Source organism: Gymnodraco acuticeps, unplaced genomic scaffold (genome assembly GCF_902827175.1).
Source record: "Gymnodraco acuticeps unplaced genomic scaffold, fGymAcu1.1, whole genome shotgun sequence".
Classification (NCBI taxonomy): domain Eukaryota; kingdom Metazoa; phylum Chordata; class Actinopteri; order Perciformes; family Bathydraconidae; genus Gymnodraco; species Gymnodraco acuticeps.
Genome location: NW_022990072.1, coordinates 113,967 through 134,574, shown reverse-complemented (window position 1 = coordinate 134,574; position 20,608 = coordinate 113,967). Strand labels below are relative to the sequence as shown.

The window sequence follows — 20,608 nt, the reverse complement described above, 5'->3', positions numbered from 1 at the left end:
ATTAAAAGGAAGATTTACTATAAACAAAAAAGAACAATAAAATAAATGGATAACTATTAAATAATATAAGCTCCTAGATATGGCTTCATCAAGGAGCTAGCTTAGCATGCTAGCTGGAAACACGTTAGCAACACTAGTCAGATTGAGAGTTTGATGCAGAGAGAAACGGTGTGTTTAACGGAGTCTGCAGGGAAAGGTGATCTAGGAAACATGAGTAAAGTCCAAATGCTGCTGTCGTTGAAGAAGCAGCGACTCACTGCTGCTAATGAAGAGATATTTGCTCTGTTTGAACAAACAATAGCAGAGCTCGAGGAGGAGCTGTTTCTTTCCAAAGAGGAGAACAAGAGACTCCAGAAACTACTGGACGCTGTTTCACAGCCTCAGCTTCGGATACACAGAGCAGGTCTGTTCCCTTTACCCTTAATTAACACTTTACACTCTTCAGTAGCACTTTATTATCACATTAATAACACTTTAGACCCTTTATCAACACTTGCTGCAGGTAGCAGATCCTGAAGTAAAAGTACAAACACCACACTGTGAAAATACTCCATTACCAGTTAAAGTACTGCATTCATATCTTATTTAAGTAAAAGTATGTAAGTATTATTAGACACATGCACTTTATTATAATAATTAAAATGTATTACGGAAGAGCAAACCTACCAAAATAAATATATTTATAAAAATACATACATTGAATAATATGCCATTTAATGTACTGATTTAAATATGACCCATGCATGTGGGCACTAGTTGGTTAAATGTGACATACATGTGCTTCTTTATTCACCTTTTCTTTTTAAATGTGTAAAAGCAAATAAAAACAAATACTTTGGATTCATTCAAATTGCGGGAGAATAATGTAGAATGATCGAGGGTCGAGTATCTTTCACGGCTCAGGTTTATTGTACAGTAAGTCAAGACATTACGGCCCGTCCACACTACAGCTTCGACAGCTTCAAAAACGGTTTCCAACGCGTCTGCCCATTCACTTTGAATGGGGTGACGTCACGTTGCCTCGTTTTCGCCGAACTGAATTGTGGGTAGCATAGCGGTCCGTCTCCGGCGTCTCCGGCGTCAGAAGTTGAACAATGTTCAACGCCGGAGTAGCCAGCGCCAGCCAATCAAATCCTGTTTCTGAAAATCTGACAGCTCAAGCCCTAGCCAATCAAACCGCGTCTAAGCTGGGAGAGATATCCCGCCGTTCATTTCTATATTTAAAAAAAAGATGGAGGAGAAACTAATTATCGCCATGGAGGGAGGTGGCAGAGACAGTGGGTGAAACTGGTAGGTTTTCGCCTGTTTGGGGAGTTTATATATATATATATATATATATATATATTGCTCGCATAAAATCCCCCGGGGTTTTTTGCTCTGTATGTCGGGGGCGGGTTAGGGCTAGGGTTAACCCTAACCCTAACCCTAACCCTCTGTTGTGTGGACGGGCCGTTACAGTAGGCAGCAACCACTGTCACTACCCGATCTGCAGCTCTGCCCGATGCGCATGTGCGAGATGGTCCGCCATATTGGACAACTCCGGACGGCAACCCAAGTAGGACAACATTGACACAGTGGCTTTTGGCAAAGCTCAAAAGGAAAACTCGAGAGAGATGAGTTATTGTTATTACAACGTGACTTCACTATTATTTAACAACTATTTTTATTGGTTTCTTTTATTTGGGGTTAAGTACATTGTCAGAATAAGTGAGGAATGAATTTAACTTCTGTTAGACAGCTATCATATACTGAATACATATTTACTTTGAATGTGTGCAAAAATGTATGGCATATATAGCTACAAGTATCATGCTAAATGAAGCTCTGTTGCTTGGATATCACTAGATCCTGATGTCAGCGTAATATAAAAGTACATAACGATTTATGTGTAATTTAGCATAATTTACTAGCTAGCCGCTAGCTGCTAACTGCCGCCTCGTTAATATAAATCCAGTACCATGCTGTCATGAACTGCGCGGTGCTGTTACGTGTACGCAAATTCACGTGCTTAATGTGAACGAGCCTTTTGGGCGGCGTGGTTAAAGTTGCGCATGTTCTATGAGTGCACATACGGGTACTTCTCAGGCATGCCGGGTAATCTGTGACGTTTCGCTCTCTCAAAAGTTGGGCCATTTTGTCATCATGCGCTATTGAGCAACTCTCATAGGAATGAATGAGGCCCCGCCTGCCACGCTGAATCCAGTTCTTATTATACATCCATTGTAGTGACAGTGACAGCCGAAAAGCCCTTAGTAGGCGGAGTCGGCCACTAACGGCTCGACAGTGACGTCAGAGTTCAACTCCTGCCTGCTCCCAATAAGGGCAAAGAGGCGGAGCCGAGGCGGGACCTGCTGCCACCGAACTGGAAGTTCCAGAGCTAGCTGAAGCTACCAAGCTAAGCTAACATGCTCCCCATCTGCACACTGCCGTGGCATTTTACGTTTCTAAGGTAAGCGGACATGAAACTATTCAGCAAAACTATAAATAATGTAAGTTATTGAGCTTTTAGCATAATACTTCAGAATCTTAAAATCCCTTAAAGTTTGTATGCAATTGTACTAAATTCAACACTGGAATCAAGCAAATATTAATATGTTTGCATGACATTAGTTATTTATATTTTGATATCACTTAACTATACGTTTAATACATTTAAGTCAAGCTAAGGTACATGTGATGGTAGCTAGTTAGTGCTCTTACCTGTGAGGCCTCCTCCAAACAGCATAATAACCAGACTGTATCATTAAAACTAAGTACCAGTTCTAGATCCTTGACTTTAGACAAACAATTCAAAAGACAAAATGTATTTAAAGACCACTCTTTATTTGAATGTTCCTCTTAACCTGAGATATTAGTTATACAGTAATAGTATTGACAACCTAAAAAAACTGAGCAACTCAACAGTCAACTTTATGTTTCTTATTGTCTAAAGCATTTATTATTTTCATTTCCCCCCCTCTCATATTCAGTGTGGACGGATTGAGACAGCGTGGTGTCCAGAGAGCTGCAGAGACTTCAGGGAGAAACCTCCGTATGATGGACGTCCTGTCTGTTGGTTTGGAGAGGACTGAGGGTCTTTCCTCAGCGAGGAGGACCAGGCCTGATGGAGGAGCCCATGCTGGGCAAAGCAGGCCTAGTCTGTCACTGTATTTTGCTAAATGTGTTTACTTATACATTTAATAGGTTTACACCTTCTGTCCATATGTGCTTTTTATTTAAAACATGTTTGATTCACTTTTGGTTCACATTTCAATAAATTGTATTTGTATTTGCTCTCCTTTTGTCCATTATTCTTACTGAAAATGTTAAATTACACATTCACATCTGTCTGAAGATTGGCGCCATTTATTTGTGACGTTGCAAACTCTGCGGTACAAGGCACAAGTGATGTGAAGCTCATAAAGGGAGGCAAATAGAAATGATCAGCTGATGGAGTGTAGATGTGGAAATAGCTGCATTCGATCAGCTGACTGTGTTTTCACAATAAAAGTAGTTTCTTAGTGAATGTCCTGTACTGGTCTTATAATCTCATAGCATCCGCTTTTAATGTTCCTCTTGGATGTTCTTCTTGACCCTCAGAGAAGGAGAACATGTCCTGTCTTTCAGGCATGTCCTTTCCTAACAAAAATTGCAGGAAACATTAAACATATTATTGCAGAACAAGTGTGTTATTTATGAAAGCCGTGTGTTTGTGTGTTTAGGGGCTGTAGATATAATTATCTTGTAATTGTAATGTTTTATTTTTATTTCAACAATGAGCTACAAAGACAATCAGATTATGAATGAATAGTATGAAGTTCATCAACATTGAAATATGTTATTATCAAAATACTATTTAACTGTTATCAAAACGTAGTGCAACTGTAGAAGCTTGCTCTGTTGTCTCACTGAGAGAATCACTTTTACCACGTTTTTTACAGACAATATTGAGAGATAAATAGTAGCAGTTCTCACTATGTGTTAAATATCTTTGCCTTCAATACATTAAATTACAAAGCTGACAAAGTCATATTGCTTGTTATCATCTAAATGTAACTTTTTGCATGGAAAAAACCCTCAACTTAACTGATGTGTAGGTGTTCTAGTATTTAGTATTGTTTAATGGAATGTATATCAGTGTATTCAAGTCAATACTTCATTCATGTAAACCAATATCTTTCTTGATTCTTTATACAGTATGAAAAATAGAGTCTTTGTACCTGTGCTGAAGTTCACTGCTGTGAGGAGTCCAGTTCTGTCTCTCACTCTCTGGTCCAGCCTGTCTGCATCACCTGGACACCTTAAACAAACATATATATATATGTAAAGTACCATGTGTACAAACCAAGCAGCAAACTCTGGGGAATAGCCGGGACGCCAATGCGGAAGTGCCACACACTGCAGTTCATATATTGCCCAACTTTACAGCAGAAAAAAACATGTTTCTACCCCTGGCTCCATACATTTTATTATCGATATAGTTAGATTCCACCTTCATGATTATGGATCTGTGAGTGAATTGTTTTCTAACACAACCCTTTTATTTATATTAGGTCTTAAAATGTTTGCATACATTAGGGCGTGGTCACATTGAGTGACGGCTCTGTGAAGTGACTGCTGCTGCTAGCTTCTTGTCTCTCTGCTAGCTGCTCCGTGAAGCTAGCTACAGGGACTCTGCCTGCTCAGCTCATCCAGGAAACACAACTTGAAGCCGGCCGTGGCTGTTTGTTCTTCATGCTTATATATCGGACTATTGTGACTCGCTCTGCGGTTTAAACAGACGGTGCATGAATGCGGTTTTGCGGTAACCCTTAGCAAAAAAATCTATAAAATCCTATAGAATCTTGTAGAAATCTATAGAATCTTGTAGAAATCTATAGAATCTTGTAGAAATCTATAGAACATAGTCGCCATGCTAAAGAAATCTGTAGAAATCTATAGAAATCTCTAGATCATTCTGTAGAATACTATACATTTGTACTTTTCTATAAACTTCTATAATTAAAACTATAACAATCTAAAGAATTATATAGGACAGAACCGACTCATGACATATCTGTAGAAATCTATAGATCATTCTGTAGAATACTATACATTTGTACTTTTCTATAAACTTCTATAATTAAAACTATAACAATCTAAAGAATTATATAGGACAGAACCGACTCATGACATATCTGTAGAAATCTATAGAAATCTCTAGATCATTCTGTAGAATACTATACATTTGTACTTTTCTATAAACTTCTATAATTAAAACTATAACAATCTAAATAATTCTATAGGACAGAACCGACTCATGACATATCTGTAGAAATCTATAGAAATCTATAGCATTCAAAGAAAACATTTTTCTCTCTGGTGCAACCTATACTAAATTCTATAGAATGATATAAAACTCGTCTTTAAATTGGAATAGAGAAAATCATAGTAATCTACATCATTTTGTGGAACTGAGCTGCTTTGCAAAAGCTGTACGGGTAGATCCCTTTGAAATCTTTACAAATGTATACTGGATTATGTGCCCAATTAAATTATGTAACCTATCTAAACAAGTTTCTATGATAAAGTATTCTATAGAATTCTATTGAGAAAAACAGTGATCCACAACATTTTATGAAACGCATTTAATAATCTGTAGATTTTTTATATCATTCTACAGAACTAGAATTATACCAAATAAATACTATTCTATACAGCAGATATACCGGTACTTGGCTATTATACCAAATGCTGGATATCCATATATTTGCACAATTTTGAACGGACTTCATTGTTGCTTATATGCGGATACAAACAAACAAAACAGTAGAGTCACTATTAATGCATTTATTACAATGAAAGGTTCACCCTGTACAGTGTATAAGAGTTATTTACAGTGAGAAAGACGGTAAACTGGAACTCATCAGTCTAAATACAAAATACATCTATATCTAGTCTAGCTCAAACTTCGGGAGTTTGCACAAATACATCCTGTCACCTACATTCATCATCACCCCTTTGTTTGCAATCTTCGTGGCTGGTACTGCAGACAACCTCAGTGAGGTCTGTACCAGTACAGTATCACTGGCAGTGTCACACTTTACAAAGTTATCATATGCACGGAACTGTGGAGCTTCTGGGACCAATGTCCTGTAGAATACATAGAGTCTATCACATCTACAATCTCCAATGCAGCCACATATGTTGTCCACCACTACCAATGAATGAATTCTACCCCAGTCCCCATTATCCAATAGGATTACAGAGTTGTCTCGCTTTAGATTTTCGCAATATGCGGAACTTGTATACACTTTACTGTCAATGATTGCTCATGTGTAACAAGACAGCGGAGAACCAAAATGTACAACATTTTGGTATTCCTGCAGTGCAAATCGCTCTGCAATAGTGAATTGTCTGATACGTGGTGTACCAAAGACGCTAACACTTGGCTGGATCTGGAGAATTTTCTGAGTATTTTTTGTTTTACTCAACATTCTACACAAGAAAGTTCCAGCTTCATCGGACATTTGTTCCATATATTCCTCTGCATACAGTGTCAGTTTTTGTCTGGCAAAGAAATATCGGAAGACTTGCATTTGCACTGCCTGAGTCCCGGAAAACAAATCCAAAAGCTTTCCACAGGCATCCTCAAAAACAAATGCCGAGTACGACCAAAGTGGACCCCAGTGCTGCACACTATTGGCCAGATGTGTCAGTGTGTGTATGTTGTAGGACATATGTTGTACTCCATACAATTTTTGTATCATGGTGACAAAAAGTATACTTAACGTCTAAAATATTGCTTTCCTGCAATGTTAACTATGTTGAAGCACTTATTTTAACTGATATTATACACATTAATTATACTCTTATGTATGTAGATAGTATAAGAAATGTGCAGAATATGACAGTTTAATGGTGGAGGTACACACATATTGATAGATGTCTTGTAATGCACTGTTGAGGAACCTGCGACCCAAGTTGTGTATAAGATCAATACACCTTTGAAAATCTTGAAAGGGATGTGCAAAATATCTAAAGAATACCTTTATTAGTCCCACAGAGGGGACATTTGCAGCGTTACAGCAGGAAAGCTTAGTGTTGCATATCTTACATGCATTAAAATGTACTAAGTTATAATATAATAAACAATATGCTAAAAAAAGATTTTCAAAAATACAGATAAAAAACAAATCAAATCTACAAATCTAATCCTGTTGCAGTTCTTAGGATTTAGCAGCCCGGTATTACAGTTATTAAAGATGGCATATGTATATAAAGTATATATTGCACATAGTTTGACGGTATTTAACAGCAGCAAGTTACACAATGTTATAATCGGGAGATAAGTTTCCATTCATTTCGGCAAGCCTGGGCAACAACGATTAAAAGATTTCTTGCTCCCAAACCAATTGTATATTTCATTACAAAAAGCAGTTATACCATACTATGTTTAGGTAATGAATTATATCCTCAAAACAAACGCACACATAAATAACAAAGGAAAATACATAATTTAATAAATCCACAATATGATAACATTTTACAGATTCATTTAATAAACTTTTACAAAACATAGGTTGATGTTATATCAGGGGGAAAAATACATATTTAAACATTTCAATTATTCTCTGCATATTTAAGTAATGCTAGTTTATATAACAGATGAACAGATGTACAATATCCAGAAAGTAAGTGCAAAAAATATATATGATGTGTGCATTTCCAACATATCCTCTGAAAGAGTGTTAGTCGTTGAGTTGAGTAGTGAGCCATTCGTTTTTTTTTTCGTGGTGCGATGTCTGCTGAGAAGTCCTTGTATGCGTCTCCCGCTCTAACGTAGACTGGAAGTTTACAAGCACACACTCAATGAACCGGAAATGGAATTACGTCATCCCGTGGATCATCCAATGAGCGCGTAGCTCTTATCCGGAAGAAGTGGATCGGGACATACCCTAAATGTGATTGGACAATTCGAAACCTCGTACCCAGAGTTCAATGCAGTATATTAGCGGGATTTTTGATCGCTGGAGAGTGGAGATATATTTATTTTGAAGTTGAACGCATTATCACTGATTTTTCTATTTGTATGTTGTATCAGCTTTACCAAGATTCAATAACTAGTTGTGGAATAGATATAGATGGCAAACAAAATGGGTTTCGCTCTCTTTGACTTTTTTAATGAGAATGCGGTTGACATCGGCAAGGTTTCGTGGATCCAAGAGCCTTCGTCTTTGACAATGGAATCCGTGTCGGAGAATGAAACTGTTGTTAAAGTGGCGTGGCCCAAAGGCGGAGTGGAGGGGAGCGATATCCAATTGTCGCTGGCTAAGGTGGTCAAGTTTGCAGGGAAGCAGAATCCACACAATAAATATATATCTATCTATAGATGTTTTAATAGAGCTATGTCTAAATAATGTATCCTCACTCATAGCTTCGTTTTTATGAAATAATATTGGAAATAGTATATGAGCTTTATAATATCGGAAATTACTCACACTTTTGAGATCAATCTGAATCTGCTCTGAATCTTTTGAGATCAATCTCTGCTCTGAATCATGGAACCAAAAGTCCCACATATCTTGCGTGTCTGGAAAAAGTTATTTGGCATTTTTAGGGGGGGCACTTGTTTTGCCAAATAACTTTAGCTAATTCCAAAAAATCTAATTAGTGTGTGGTCCGACTGCTGCATTACACAAATAAGCAGTCAACAAGTAATATTGAAGTATTGTGCAAGAATTTACCTACATGTAACTGTCTTAATTGACTTAAGACTAAATAAACGAGGCGCCACAATAGAATGGAATGGACTAGATCTATAATCCTATAAAGCTTGCTATAGATGAGGCTGCGTGTGTAGTATACGGGGAATGGAGTAAATTGTCCAGTACATTTTGTGGTAATTAATAATTAGAAGAAACAAATGTTGGACAAAAAGTGTGTGTGCTAGCCGGTGAGAAACATTGATATTTGTAAGCACCCTGAGGGTCCCAGTTAGACTGCAATGTCTATATTCTCAGACTACCGGGATCGATGTATGTACATATATAGGCACTCCTGTATATATTATATTATTATTGTTCTTTTCAGCTCAACGTAAGCAGCTTCTGCGGCACAGGGACGAGTTTGTGCGGTTAGGCAGTGCAGAGCTGCAGTCACCGGAACTGGGCCGAGGGAAGAGAGAACCGAAGAGGAAGCTCTCGGACATCGAAGACCATGATGTAATTTAATTTGTTTACATTTCTCCATTTTAGATTTGGTGGTTTGTGTTTGTCTGCATCATACTGTCAGTCATATGCAGTATATGGCAGTTTAATAAACGTGTTTATATATAATTTATAATTGCATCCTAGTTTTAGGAGTGTACTGCCATGGTGCTTGGGTTTCATCTAACGTACCCTAACGGCCTGTTTAATTAAATTGTGGAAGTGAGATACAGTTAATATAGTGTCTAGCTTTTGAGGAAATCAGTTAATCCATAGCAACATTTCACCATATTACATTATATTCACTATTTATAACTTATATTCATCAGCCATGACAAGTTGCATATATATAAGGCAATACATTTATTTCTATGTTATAGGAAGAACCATCCCTTCCCAAACCACCTTCAAACGCTGCCAAGAAGAAGAAGACAATGAGCAGCATGACATCATCGGTATTGGAACAGCTGAAGGTAAATATATATATATATATATATATATATATATATATATAAGCTCAACTAAGTGGAGTGTACTCTCAATACAATAGTAAGCATGCAACTCACTATTGTTTATGTTATGTACTATGTATTATCATTTTATGTCCGCGGTCCAATAAATAAAAAAACATATATACAATATCTATTTACAAGGGTAGAACTTCAAGATAATTTACAACTCGCCAGCAGGACTAGTGGTTTTTGAAATTCTGATACTCGTGCATATGGCTACATTGTTGTCAGCGTAGTGGTATTGCAGGGTGTAATGGTAACACATATAGAAGAAGTATAACTTTTGTGCCGTTTGACACCATTATATTTGGTTATATACACCATTAAACACCAACATTTCTGGTACCTTTATTTGTACTTTGCTTATGTATGTAGGTGTGTATGTATTTATGTAAGTATGTCTACCCAAAATTGTGTCATGCCATGGGCAAAAAGAAACATCACCTAGTTTTAAATAATTAATAAATATTTATTTGCAGGAAAAGTATTCACACAGCCACGACAACAGTGGACCGCCCGAAGCCGCATGTTCGCATCCCGACCAGGAATGCCGCAAATGCAAACTACTTCAACAACAAATAGACATCCTTGAGGAGGAGAAAGCTACATTGCTGGCGTCATTGAGAATGAACAAAAGTAAGTGTTCAATTTCACTTATTCAGCATTACAGATAATTGTTTTATTACATTGGGGGGAAGACAGTCTGGCGGGTCTGATCGCAGTAGCAGTCCAAAACATGGAGGATGGGTGATTTGCATTATTTCTGCTAATGCATGAAAACTGAATGCTGTTGTGTTCCAAAACCTTTATATATAAAATGTTTATGAATATGTTTTAAGTTTACATTAGAAAAAATATGTACTTCGAACCCATGTCTGAAATGTGCCAATGAATATTTCCAGTCGCTGGAGATGTTGTTGCCAAATTGGAGCTGCTATGTCACACGCCAGCTCCAAAGCTGCCAGATATGACAATGCCCATGAGGACACCTCCAAGTCCCTTCAATCGAGAGTCAAGTACACTGAGGTAAATTAATGAGTTTTAAATTTTTTATGAATAATTATTACTGTCTTTTGGGCTTCTGTTATAATTGTAACGATTCTAGTACACACTGGATTTTGGTTGTACATGTCTCTGGGCCATGCAGTGTTTAATTATTTACAACAAACCAGCTTTTTCTGTTTAACTCTTTCGGCGCGGCAGGCGACTAGTCGACGTTTGACCTTAATGCACTCGTGGCCTACATATATGAATGGAATATATATATATCAAATATATATATATATATATATATGAACTAAATATATACATATATGAAATACATATTATTTGAAATACATATATGAAATATCCAGCGCTGAGCAATGCACAAAAAATATAAAATTAGCGCCAAAAGGGTTGAGCACATTTTTCTAACAAACACTGCATACTATTGGGATGTGAAGTTAATTAGTTATTACCTTGCGTGCCTTACAGAGATGGAGATGATGGAGATGCATCGGTTGCTGGTTCCCCATCAGCAAAAAAGGTAAGGAATTATCTTTTCAATTTGATGTTTCCGCTAAGTAGGAAGAGAATTCCAGATGTATTACTTCCAAACCCATCAGCTGGACTAGTGTCATGGTGCAGTGCCTGTGTCAATTTGTATATTCAATTTTAATTATATCAAAATTGAGCCTCCGTGGCGAAGTGGTTGGTACCGTCAGCAGCAGATCAATTCAAAAGAGTAGAGAATTGTTTAATCATTCATTTCATTATTCCAGATCTCTTAATTGGCCTGGAGATTGTGCAAAATGGTGGCCTAAAGATCCATTTCGCCATCACCATTATAATATACGTTGAAATTCCAATATCATCCACCTACTGTAACCTATAGCAGCATAAATTCCGATTGCAAACTCCAATATCATCAATTGTAATACCTGCTTCAGTCTGTGTGGATATTAGATGGTACATTATTATTATATATATATATATTTTTTTAAATTATTATTATTATTTGTTACTTGTCACAGTCAATTAATAAAATACAATATTATGCTGTTGGATTTCATTGCAGTTCCCAATAGCAAAGTGGCAGATTAGGCGATGTTCGACCACCTCGCTGCAGAAATTCATCAATGACCTCCTCCATGGCCTGTATTGCACAGAGTACATGGCCAAGCACTCACTTACTGGCTACAAGGCCAGTAAGGAGTCTGATGCTGGCAAGAGGAAGGACAGCATTCCACAAGAAGAGGTTGCTGAAATAATTGGTAAGATTTGTTGATATGTAGCAATAGTCCCAGCTAACAAATTTACGTATTAACTACGTAGTTACAACGTAGTGGTTTAGTAGAATTTCTGGACTGCCAGATACGTTTTTTTACTACGTAGTGAAATTACCAAATGGGCACTTTCTCATGACCTTTCGGCTTCCCCTGCAAATGTTTGTTTCTACTTTGTGCTAAACTTTGCTTCACATATCCTCCATGTTCTATGACTATTAAAGAAACATGTCATATTTTATCAAGACATGTCGTAGTTCCCGCTGTAAAAGCGCAAAATCTGAACAAAGATCGTACCAAAGATTCCAACTGCCAAACCGCCATGCAACTGCTCTATACATTGTGTGCAGTGTGCACACTTGTTCAGTTTACTTTAGTAAAATGTATTCTAGTTTTCACACAATTTTCACATACACATACAAAAACTAATAATTTTGTTCTATGGAGAAAATTGCTTCTATGCATTAATTAAATAACGTTAAAATTAACTAATATGTACAAAAACAAATCTCAGATCACCAAATAAACATCTACGTGTCCTTGTTACGTATTCACAACGTAATATAACTACGTAGTTGGCCTAACGTTGCTGAAGTACGTGCATAAACATGTACTATGTAAATACTACGTATTTTCAAGACATTACCTAAACGGTACCTAACCACTACGTCATATATACGTAGTGTGTTAGGTGGGAGTATGATGCAACTTGGCAAATAAAGTAGATTTATATTGAAATCATGTGCAAGTTGAAATCTTCCAAGTACATGGTAGTTATACATATTTTGTAGTGTAGTGGAAAACAATGTTGTGATGCTGGGAATTAAGTGAACTATTTGTAGAGTTTCTGTGTAGTAATATATAGTCATAAATCGACCATCTATTATAATATGAATACATGTACTGATTAAATTACTATTTATATTAACCATTGCATTAAAAAAAATTGATTGATTTATTACTCATGAATCAATATTCTTTGGTGAATAGCTTTAATGCAAATTTCAATATATTATTCTGTTATAGCGGCAGCAAAACAAATCTTCGCCACCAAGACGGACATGGAGGTACGGCTGGCCATCCGCCAGAAACTGAATGGGGCTGCCAAAGTGGTCTCGGCGAGGAAAGTGGCAACACCTCCAGACGCCAGCCAATAGAGTACAGATTCATCATTCATTTCATTATCCCAGAAGGTCTCTTGGCCCAAATTCGCATAACTTGCGAAAAAGTAGCTTACCGGCATAACAATATTATATTAAACCTTGTATATTGGGATATAATAAATAAATATAAATAATAAATGTATATAGCCCAATGTTCTATTACATTTATGCTCAGTTTGTATGCTCTAATCTTGGTACTTTTAACACACATGCTTATTTAAGGTACTTTATATTTGCTTGGATAGTAACATATTTTACTCACTGCCATGCTTCACAATTTTTATTGTATTCTGATGTAAATGCTCCAGAATTTCTGTGACTGCATCTGTATGTATACGTTGATCACTTTTGTTATGTAACTAATTATCTGTTACAACTGGAGATTAAAGCTAAGTGACATAACAATAGCTATTGTTAGTGTGAGTCTGTTACAAACAACTCATTGGAGTCTGCAGTACTCTACTCTGTTTTTCAGTCTATTATATGGCATGTAACACATAATTACTGTGGGGCATTCTCTAAAACATGTATCAAATATATAGCTGTATGTGACTCAATATCAGGCATTGCTATATAATTCAATATTCTATATAATGTCACAACACATGTGGTGTTAGCTATAGAAGATTCTGTATTGTCCATTCATATTGTAGAGCTTATTCTATAGAGTACAGAGCAGTTATATAGAAAACATCCATGGATTTTCTATAGATTATTTATGGAATCTATAGGAAAATCTATAGGTTAATTCTATAGAATTTCTACACCAATCCTGTACTGTTCTGCAGAACAATTTTATAGAAAACAATAGCAATTTTCTATATGATTCTATAGATTATTTGGTGGAATCTATAGGTGAATTCTATAGAATATTTGCCACTATCCTGCAGTATATTCTACATAAATTCTATAGAAACATCAATAGATTGTTCTATAGATTATTTTGCAGAATCTATAGTAAAATCCATAGGTAAATTCTATAGAATATCTGCAAAAATGCTATAGTATTCCTCAAAGAAGTTCTATAGAAATATCCACAGATTCTATAGAATATAGGTCACTAATTCTATAGTTTTCTACAGAATGGTATTCTACAGAACACTTCTATAGAAAGCATCCATGGGTTTTTCTATAGGATTCTATAGATTATTTTCTACAAAAAAACCATCTACACAGTATATATTTTCTATAGTACTATATTCTATAGATTATTTCCCAGAATCTATAGTAACATTTCTATAGTATATCCGCAAAAATCCTGTAGTATTCTACAGAACATTTCTATAGAATTCGTCCATAGATCTTTCTATAGTATTCTATAGATTATTTCCCAGAATCTATAGTTACATTTCTATACTATGTCCGCAAAAATCCTGTAGTATTCTACAGAACATTTCTATAGAATTCGTCCATAGATCTTTCTATAGTATTCTATAGATTATTTCCCAGAATCTATAGTTATATTTCTATACTATGTCCGCAAAAATCCTGTAGTATTCTACAGAACATTTCTATAGAATTCGTCCATAGATCTTTCTATAGTATTCTATAGATTTGTTGCTAAGGGAAGTTACATTTGAGTCCTTTATTTATGTGTTAATGATTTTAATAAGCTACGTAATGAATGTTAAGGCTTGGGTTAGCATGTAAGCAAGTGGTAGCTACATCGGTGCTAACGATGCTAATCGTAGCCTCCAAGTTAAAATCATAGACTGTATATATAAAGGTTAAAACGAAATAGACAAGTGTTAAGCGTTAAGTGGGATAATACTGTGGAACAAACGGCTTCTGTTTGAGGTTGATAAAATAAGGTTACATCCTTGTAACTTAGAGAGATATTTTATTATGTAGGTAGGAACTGTATGCATCTCTAAGGTTAATTTAAATTGGCTATGCTAACCCTAACCCGCATATTCCTTCACATTTACATTTTAATTTGCATTAAAGTATTTCGTGAGGCCTTCTAACATGTTTTTAAATATAACTATGGTTGTAGTCGAAGAGTTTGTAAATTAACATGAACCGAAGCTGTTGCCTGGCAACTCAATCGCACAACGTCACGTCCGTTAATTCCACATCCACAAGCATGGATTAACATCGATGTAATACATTAATGTAGCCTTTGTTTCTGCTCAAAGAGGAGTCGACCAGCTGGGGAAACAAGAAAATCTGCGTAATGGAGTGTGACTATTACAAAATAAATCATTACGTCGGGGTAGCATTTGCTTGGCATTTCCGGTTATTTCTCCACTGGTTAACATGGGTTAACAATACCGTGTAGCTGTTACATTTGAAGGGATGAAATCGTGACATCGTCACGTCTCCCAGCATGGTAAATCGTCACATGTTCACGTCTTGGCGTGATACCGGGTTGGATGAACCAGGTTAGTAAGCAGTACAGTACATATGGTATGGAAGGAATGACATGTCTAACATAGTTAGAACATCTGTGTATTTATTTGCCCACCCTTCTGCTCGACATCCGACCCTTTATTATATTTTTCCTCTGCAATTTCTTCTCTGGTTTGAGGACTCGTCTCAGTGAGGTTTAATTTAAAATAAATCTAATTATTGCAGTCAAACATGTTGCCTGAAGCTGCCGCGTGGATCAGACTGTGATATGAACCTGTTTCAGTTTGTTTGTGCAGATTAAAACGAGAGAAAGCCGGGGACACAAACACACAGAGACAATAATGAGCACAAAGATCTTTTAATAACAGCTGAAAAACTAACTGGAAATGAAATATGATAACAAAGACAAATGTCCCCACCAGGCACGTGCAGCAGCACCTCCCACCTTACTGTCACTTCAGACAGACAGGTAGCAGCACCTCCCACCGTACAGTCCCTTCAGACAGACAGGTAGCAGCACCTCCCACCATACTGTTCCTTCAGACAGACAGGTAGCAGCACCTCCCACTTTACTGTCCCTTCAGACAGACAGGTAGCAGCACCTCCCACCTTACTGTCCCTTCAGACAGACAGGTAGCAGCACCTCCCACTTTACTGTCCCTTCAGACAGACAGGTAGCAGCACCTCCCACCTTACTGTCCCTTCAGACAGACAGGTAGCAGCACCTCCCACTTTACTCTCCCTTCAGACAGACAGGTAGCAGCACCTCCCACCTTACTGTCCCTTCAGACAGACAGGTAGCAGCACCTCCCACTTTACAGTCCCTTCAGACAGACAGGTAGCAGCACCTCCCACCTTACTGTCCCTTCAGACAGACAGGTAGCAGCACCTCCCACCTTACTGTCCCTTCAGACAGACAGGTAGCAGCACCTCCCACTTTACAGTCCCTTCAGACAGACAGGTAGCAGCACCTCCCACCTTACTGTCCCTTCAGACAGACAGGTAGCAGCACCTCCCACCTTACTGTCCCTTCAGACAGACAGGTAGCAGCACCTCCCACCTTACTGTCCCTTCAGACAGACAGGTAGCAGCACCTCCCACCTTACTGTCCCTTCAGACAGACAGGTAGCAGCACCTCCCACCTTACTGTCCCTTCAGACAGACAGGTAGCAGCGCCTCCCACTTTACAATCCCTTCAGACAGACAGGTAGCAGCACCTCCCACTTTACTGTCCCTTCAGACAGACAGGTAGCAGCACCTCCCACTTTACTGTCCCTTCAGACAGACAGGTAGCAGCACCTCCCACTTTACTGTCCCTTCAGACAGACAGGTAGCAGCACCTCCCACTTCACTGTCCCTTCAGACAGACAGGTAGCCGCACCTTCCACCTTAAAGTTCCTTCAGACAGACAGGTAACAGCACCTCCCACCTTACTGTCCCTTCAGACAGACAGGTAGAAGCACCTCCCACTTCACTGTCCCATGTTTTCTTGGCTTGTTTGAAGCTGAGTGGTGATGAACAAATGACTAAGCTGCCAGTGCATCGAGTTTACAGCTAATTAGCCCGAAAGACAAAAACAAATATTGCCTAGTTAACTAAGGTAGGCTACTAGCTAATTGATAAGTTAGCTCAAGGTTTAGCTAATTTATTATGGGCATACAGGCTAATATACTTTACTTAAAGAGCCTGTGACACGAGTTTCCCCCATCATCCAAACCCATCAATTTGAGTAAATATTGTCCCCTTGAAAACCGTTGCTGCACTGATTTTGGATATTTGTACTTTGATAACCATTAATCTGCCCTTCAATGTTGACCATTATCTGGATCTTCTCGGGGATTCTTCAAGTCCCGCCAAATTATGTGTGACGTCATTGCGGGCACAGCGCTCCAGCTGCACCGTTCAGGATCCCAGCATCTGCATGAACTGTGCGCGAACAGCAGCAGTAGATATATATTCATTTATTTAAAAAAAAGAAAAGGGTAACAAAAGGGCACTTTCTCTGGAGGAAGAAAAAGGGTAGGGGCTCAAGCCCACTTTGATGTCATATGTGCACGTGCCTGGTTGGTACATTTCAAGTTTTATTTATATAGCACATTTATAAACGAGCCAAAGTGCTGTACATATAATACAAATAGCCTACAGTAGAGACACTGTATAGCTAATACAACAGCACAGTTTGTTCAGAATATCAGTATGATAAAAACGACACCCTCTATCCTTAGACCCTCTGTCCTTAGACCCTCACATCGTACAAGGAAAAACTTCTGGAGAAAACCTACAGTTTAAAGGGAAAAAATGGGAGAAACCTCAGGGAGAGCAACAGAGGAGGACAGACGTGCAATAGATGCCGTGTGTAAATCGAAGAGATAATACATTTTACAGCATATAGACCGAATGTTAGGAAATGCATGTGTCTGTAATAAGAAGATGAATCCACGAAGATGTCAGCTACAATCCTGTGGAAGCCATCAGGGAGGCAGCATGACGAGACCCAGGCAGGACCGCAGAGACAGGTTTAGCCACGACCCGAAGTCCACGACTTAATCCAGAACCCGGGATAGAGGATCCAGGACACAGGACTACAGCAAGAAGATCAGCCTCGACTCCGGATCCCGGCGTAGATATAGACACAAAACAAGAACAAATGTGGCTGGGTTAATCGGAACAAGAGAATACACAGACACAGACAGACAGACAGAAGAACAAGCACTCCCTTAGAATAGGTTGAGGGCAAAGGGTAGCAAGTAAGAGAGTAAGAAACATAGGTGGAGAGGCACACTCAGGGAACAAGTTCCCCACTGGAGCCTTAGTTGGAAATTGATGAGAGATAGGGAGGTACGCTGTGTCTACGAATCGTAACACTCCCCGGCCTGTCTAAGCCACTCTACAAACTGTTTCCCTCTAATAAAACTCCAGAGGTTAGAGAGTGAAAAGTTCTTGGGTAAAAGTTATTCTTGATAAGAGAAGCCTAAAAGGCCAGGGAGAACAAGTGAGTTTTTAGTGTTGATTTAAAACCCCCCAGGGTCTGGGCCGACCTCACATGGAGGGGCAGAGTGTTCCAGAGCCTGGGGCCAGCTGCTGCGAATGCTTGGTACCCTCGGGGTTTGAGCCTGGTCTTAGGCACTACCAGCAGCATCTGGTCAGCCGACCTTAAGGCTCTGCCTGGGGTGTAGCGATGGAGGAGTTTGACTATATAGGCCGGAGCCAGCCTTTTTAGGGCTTTGAAAACGAATAAAAGGAGTTTAAAATGTATTCTAAACTGAACTGGAAGCCAGTGCAGTGAGGCCAGAGTTGGGGTGATGTGGTCACGCTTTTTGTGACCAGTGAGAAGACGTGCAGCTGTGTTCTGAACTAGCTGAGGCTTGGTCCATACCCACATACAGAGCATTGCAGTAATCCAGTCTCGAGGTAACAAAGGCGTTAATAACCCTTTCTAGGTCTTTAAAAGATAACAACGACTTGGTCTTAGCCAATAGTCGTATTTTTAAAAAAAAGCATGTCTTGGCTACGGTGCTGACCTGCTTATCAAATTTAAAAGCGCTATTGAAGGTCACTCCAAGGTTCATGACAGAGGGTTCATGACAGAGGGGAGGATGTTTTTATTGAAGAAGCCCAGAATATCAACCGGAGAGGCTGGATGTCGGGGTCCAAAAAAGATGATCTCTGTCTTGCTCTCGTTGAGGTTGAGGACGTTTTGGCTCAGCCAGGTTTTAATCTCTGTTAAGCAGTCCTTCAACTGCTGTAGTGAGTTGGCATTTTGATTGAGAGGCAGATAGGTCTGTACATCGTCAGCGTAACAATGGAAGGGAATATTATGTTTTGTGAGAATTAAACCTAGGGTACAGTAAAAAGTATGGGGCCCAGAATCGAGCCTTGGGGAACCCCACAGGTAAGAGGGGCTTTGGCAGAGGAGAAGGCACCTAGCTGCACAGAGAAGCTACGGTCTGTCAGGTAGGACCTGAACCATGCAAGGGCAGAGCCTGTGATGCCTGCGGACTGTTCAAGCCGTGACAACAGGATGCTATGGTCCACAGTGTCAAAGGCAGAAGTCAGCTCTAACAGCACCATCAATCAATCAATCAATGTTTATTTATATAGCCCAATATCACAAATGTTACATTTGTCTCAGTGGTCTTCACAGTGTGTACAGAATATCAGTATGACAATACGACACCCTCTGTCCTTAGACCCTCACATCGTACGAGGAAAAACTTCCGGAGAAAACCCACAGTTTAAAGGGAAAAATGGGAGAAACCTCAGGGAGAGCAACAGAGGAGGGATCCCTCTCCCAGGACGGACAGACGTGCAATAGATGCCGTGTGTAAATTGAAAACATAATACATTTGCAACAAAGGTAGTCCAAATGTTTGGAAATGCATGTGTGTATAATAGGAAGATGAATCCACGAGGATATCCATCCAGGACCTATGATCCAGGACCACAGCCATGACTCAAGATCCAGGGCTCGCGATGCAGGACACAGGAGCGCAGGATCATCCATGACTCCGGATCCCGGCGTATATAGACACCAAAAAGAAAGACATTTGGGGAAGCTGGGTTCATCGGAACATGAGAGTACACAGGTATAGACAGAGAGAAGGAAGAAGTAAGATGTCCCCCGACAAACTAAGCCTATATCAGCAAAACTCTGGGCTGAATCTAATCAGCCCTAACTATAAGCTTTATCAAAAAGGAAGGTCTTAAGCGCACTCTTAAAAACGGATAGGGTGTCTGCTGCCCGAACACAAACTGGAAGCTGATTCCACAAATGTGGAGCTTGATAAGAAAAGGTTCTGGCTCCCATTGTACTTTTAGAGACTCTAGGAACAACCAACAACCCTGCATTCTTGGAACGCAATGCCCTAATAGGACAGTAGGGTATAATGAGTTCTTTAAGGTAAGATGGCGCCTGCCCATTAAGGGCTTTGTAGGCGAGAAGAATAATTTTAAATTCTATCCTGTGTTCTATAGGGAGCCAGTGTAAGGCAGCCAGAACAGGAGTAATGTGGTCCCTTTTCCTAACTCTGGTTAGTACACGAGCTGCAGCATTTTGAATCAGCTGAAGCGACTTGACTGACTTCTTGGTATACCCTGATAATAAGGAGTTACAATAATCCAGCCTTGAAGTAACAAATGCATGGACT

General features: G+C 38.9%; 1 protein-coding gene across 1 annotated transcript; it reads left to right on the top strand.

The window, feature by feature from the left end:
• Positions 1-307: 307 nt before the first annotated feature.
• Positions 308-13,516, top strand: LOC117546046 (BEN domain-containing protein 6-like). The gene is made up of 8 exons (XM_034216128.1): positions 308-403; positions 9,052-9,182; positions 9,548-9,640; positions 10,159-10,315; positions 10,582-10,705; positions 11,156-11,207; positions 11,739-11,934; positions 12,973-13,516. The coding sequence occupies exons 3-8, from the start codon at positions 9,602-9,604 to the stop codon at positions 13,101-13,103; spliced, it is 699 nt and encodes a 232-aa protein (XP_034072019.1). The 5' UTR covers positions 308-403; positions 9,052-9,182; positions 9,548-9,601; the 3' UTR covers positions 13,104-13,516.
• Positions 13,517-20,608: the final 7,092 nt, after the last annotated feature.

Coding starts and splice junctions, on each gene's coding strand:
- LOC117546046 (XM_034216128.1), top strand. CDS start 9,602: ATGAGCAGCATGACATCATCGGTATTGGAACAGCTGAAG. Junction 9,641..10,158: donor CGGTATTGGAACAGCTGAAG/GTAAATATATAT, acceptor ATTTATTTGCAG/GAAAAGTATTCACACAGCCA. Junction 11,208..11,738: donor GTTCCCCATCAGCAAAAAAG/GTAAGGAATTAT, acceptor ATTTCATTGCAG/TTCCCAATAGCAAAGTGGCA.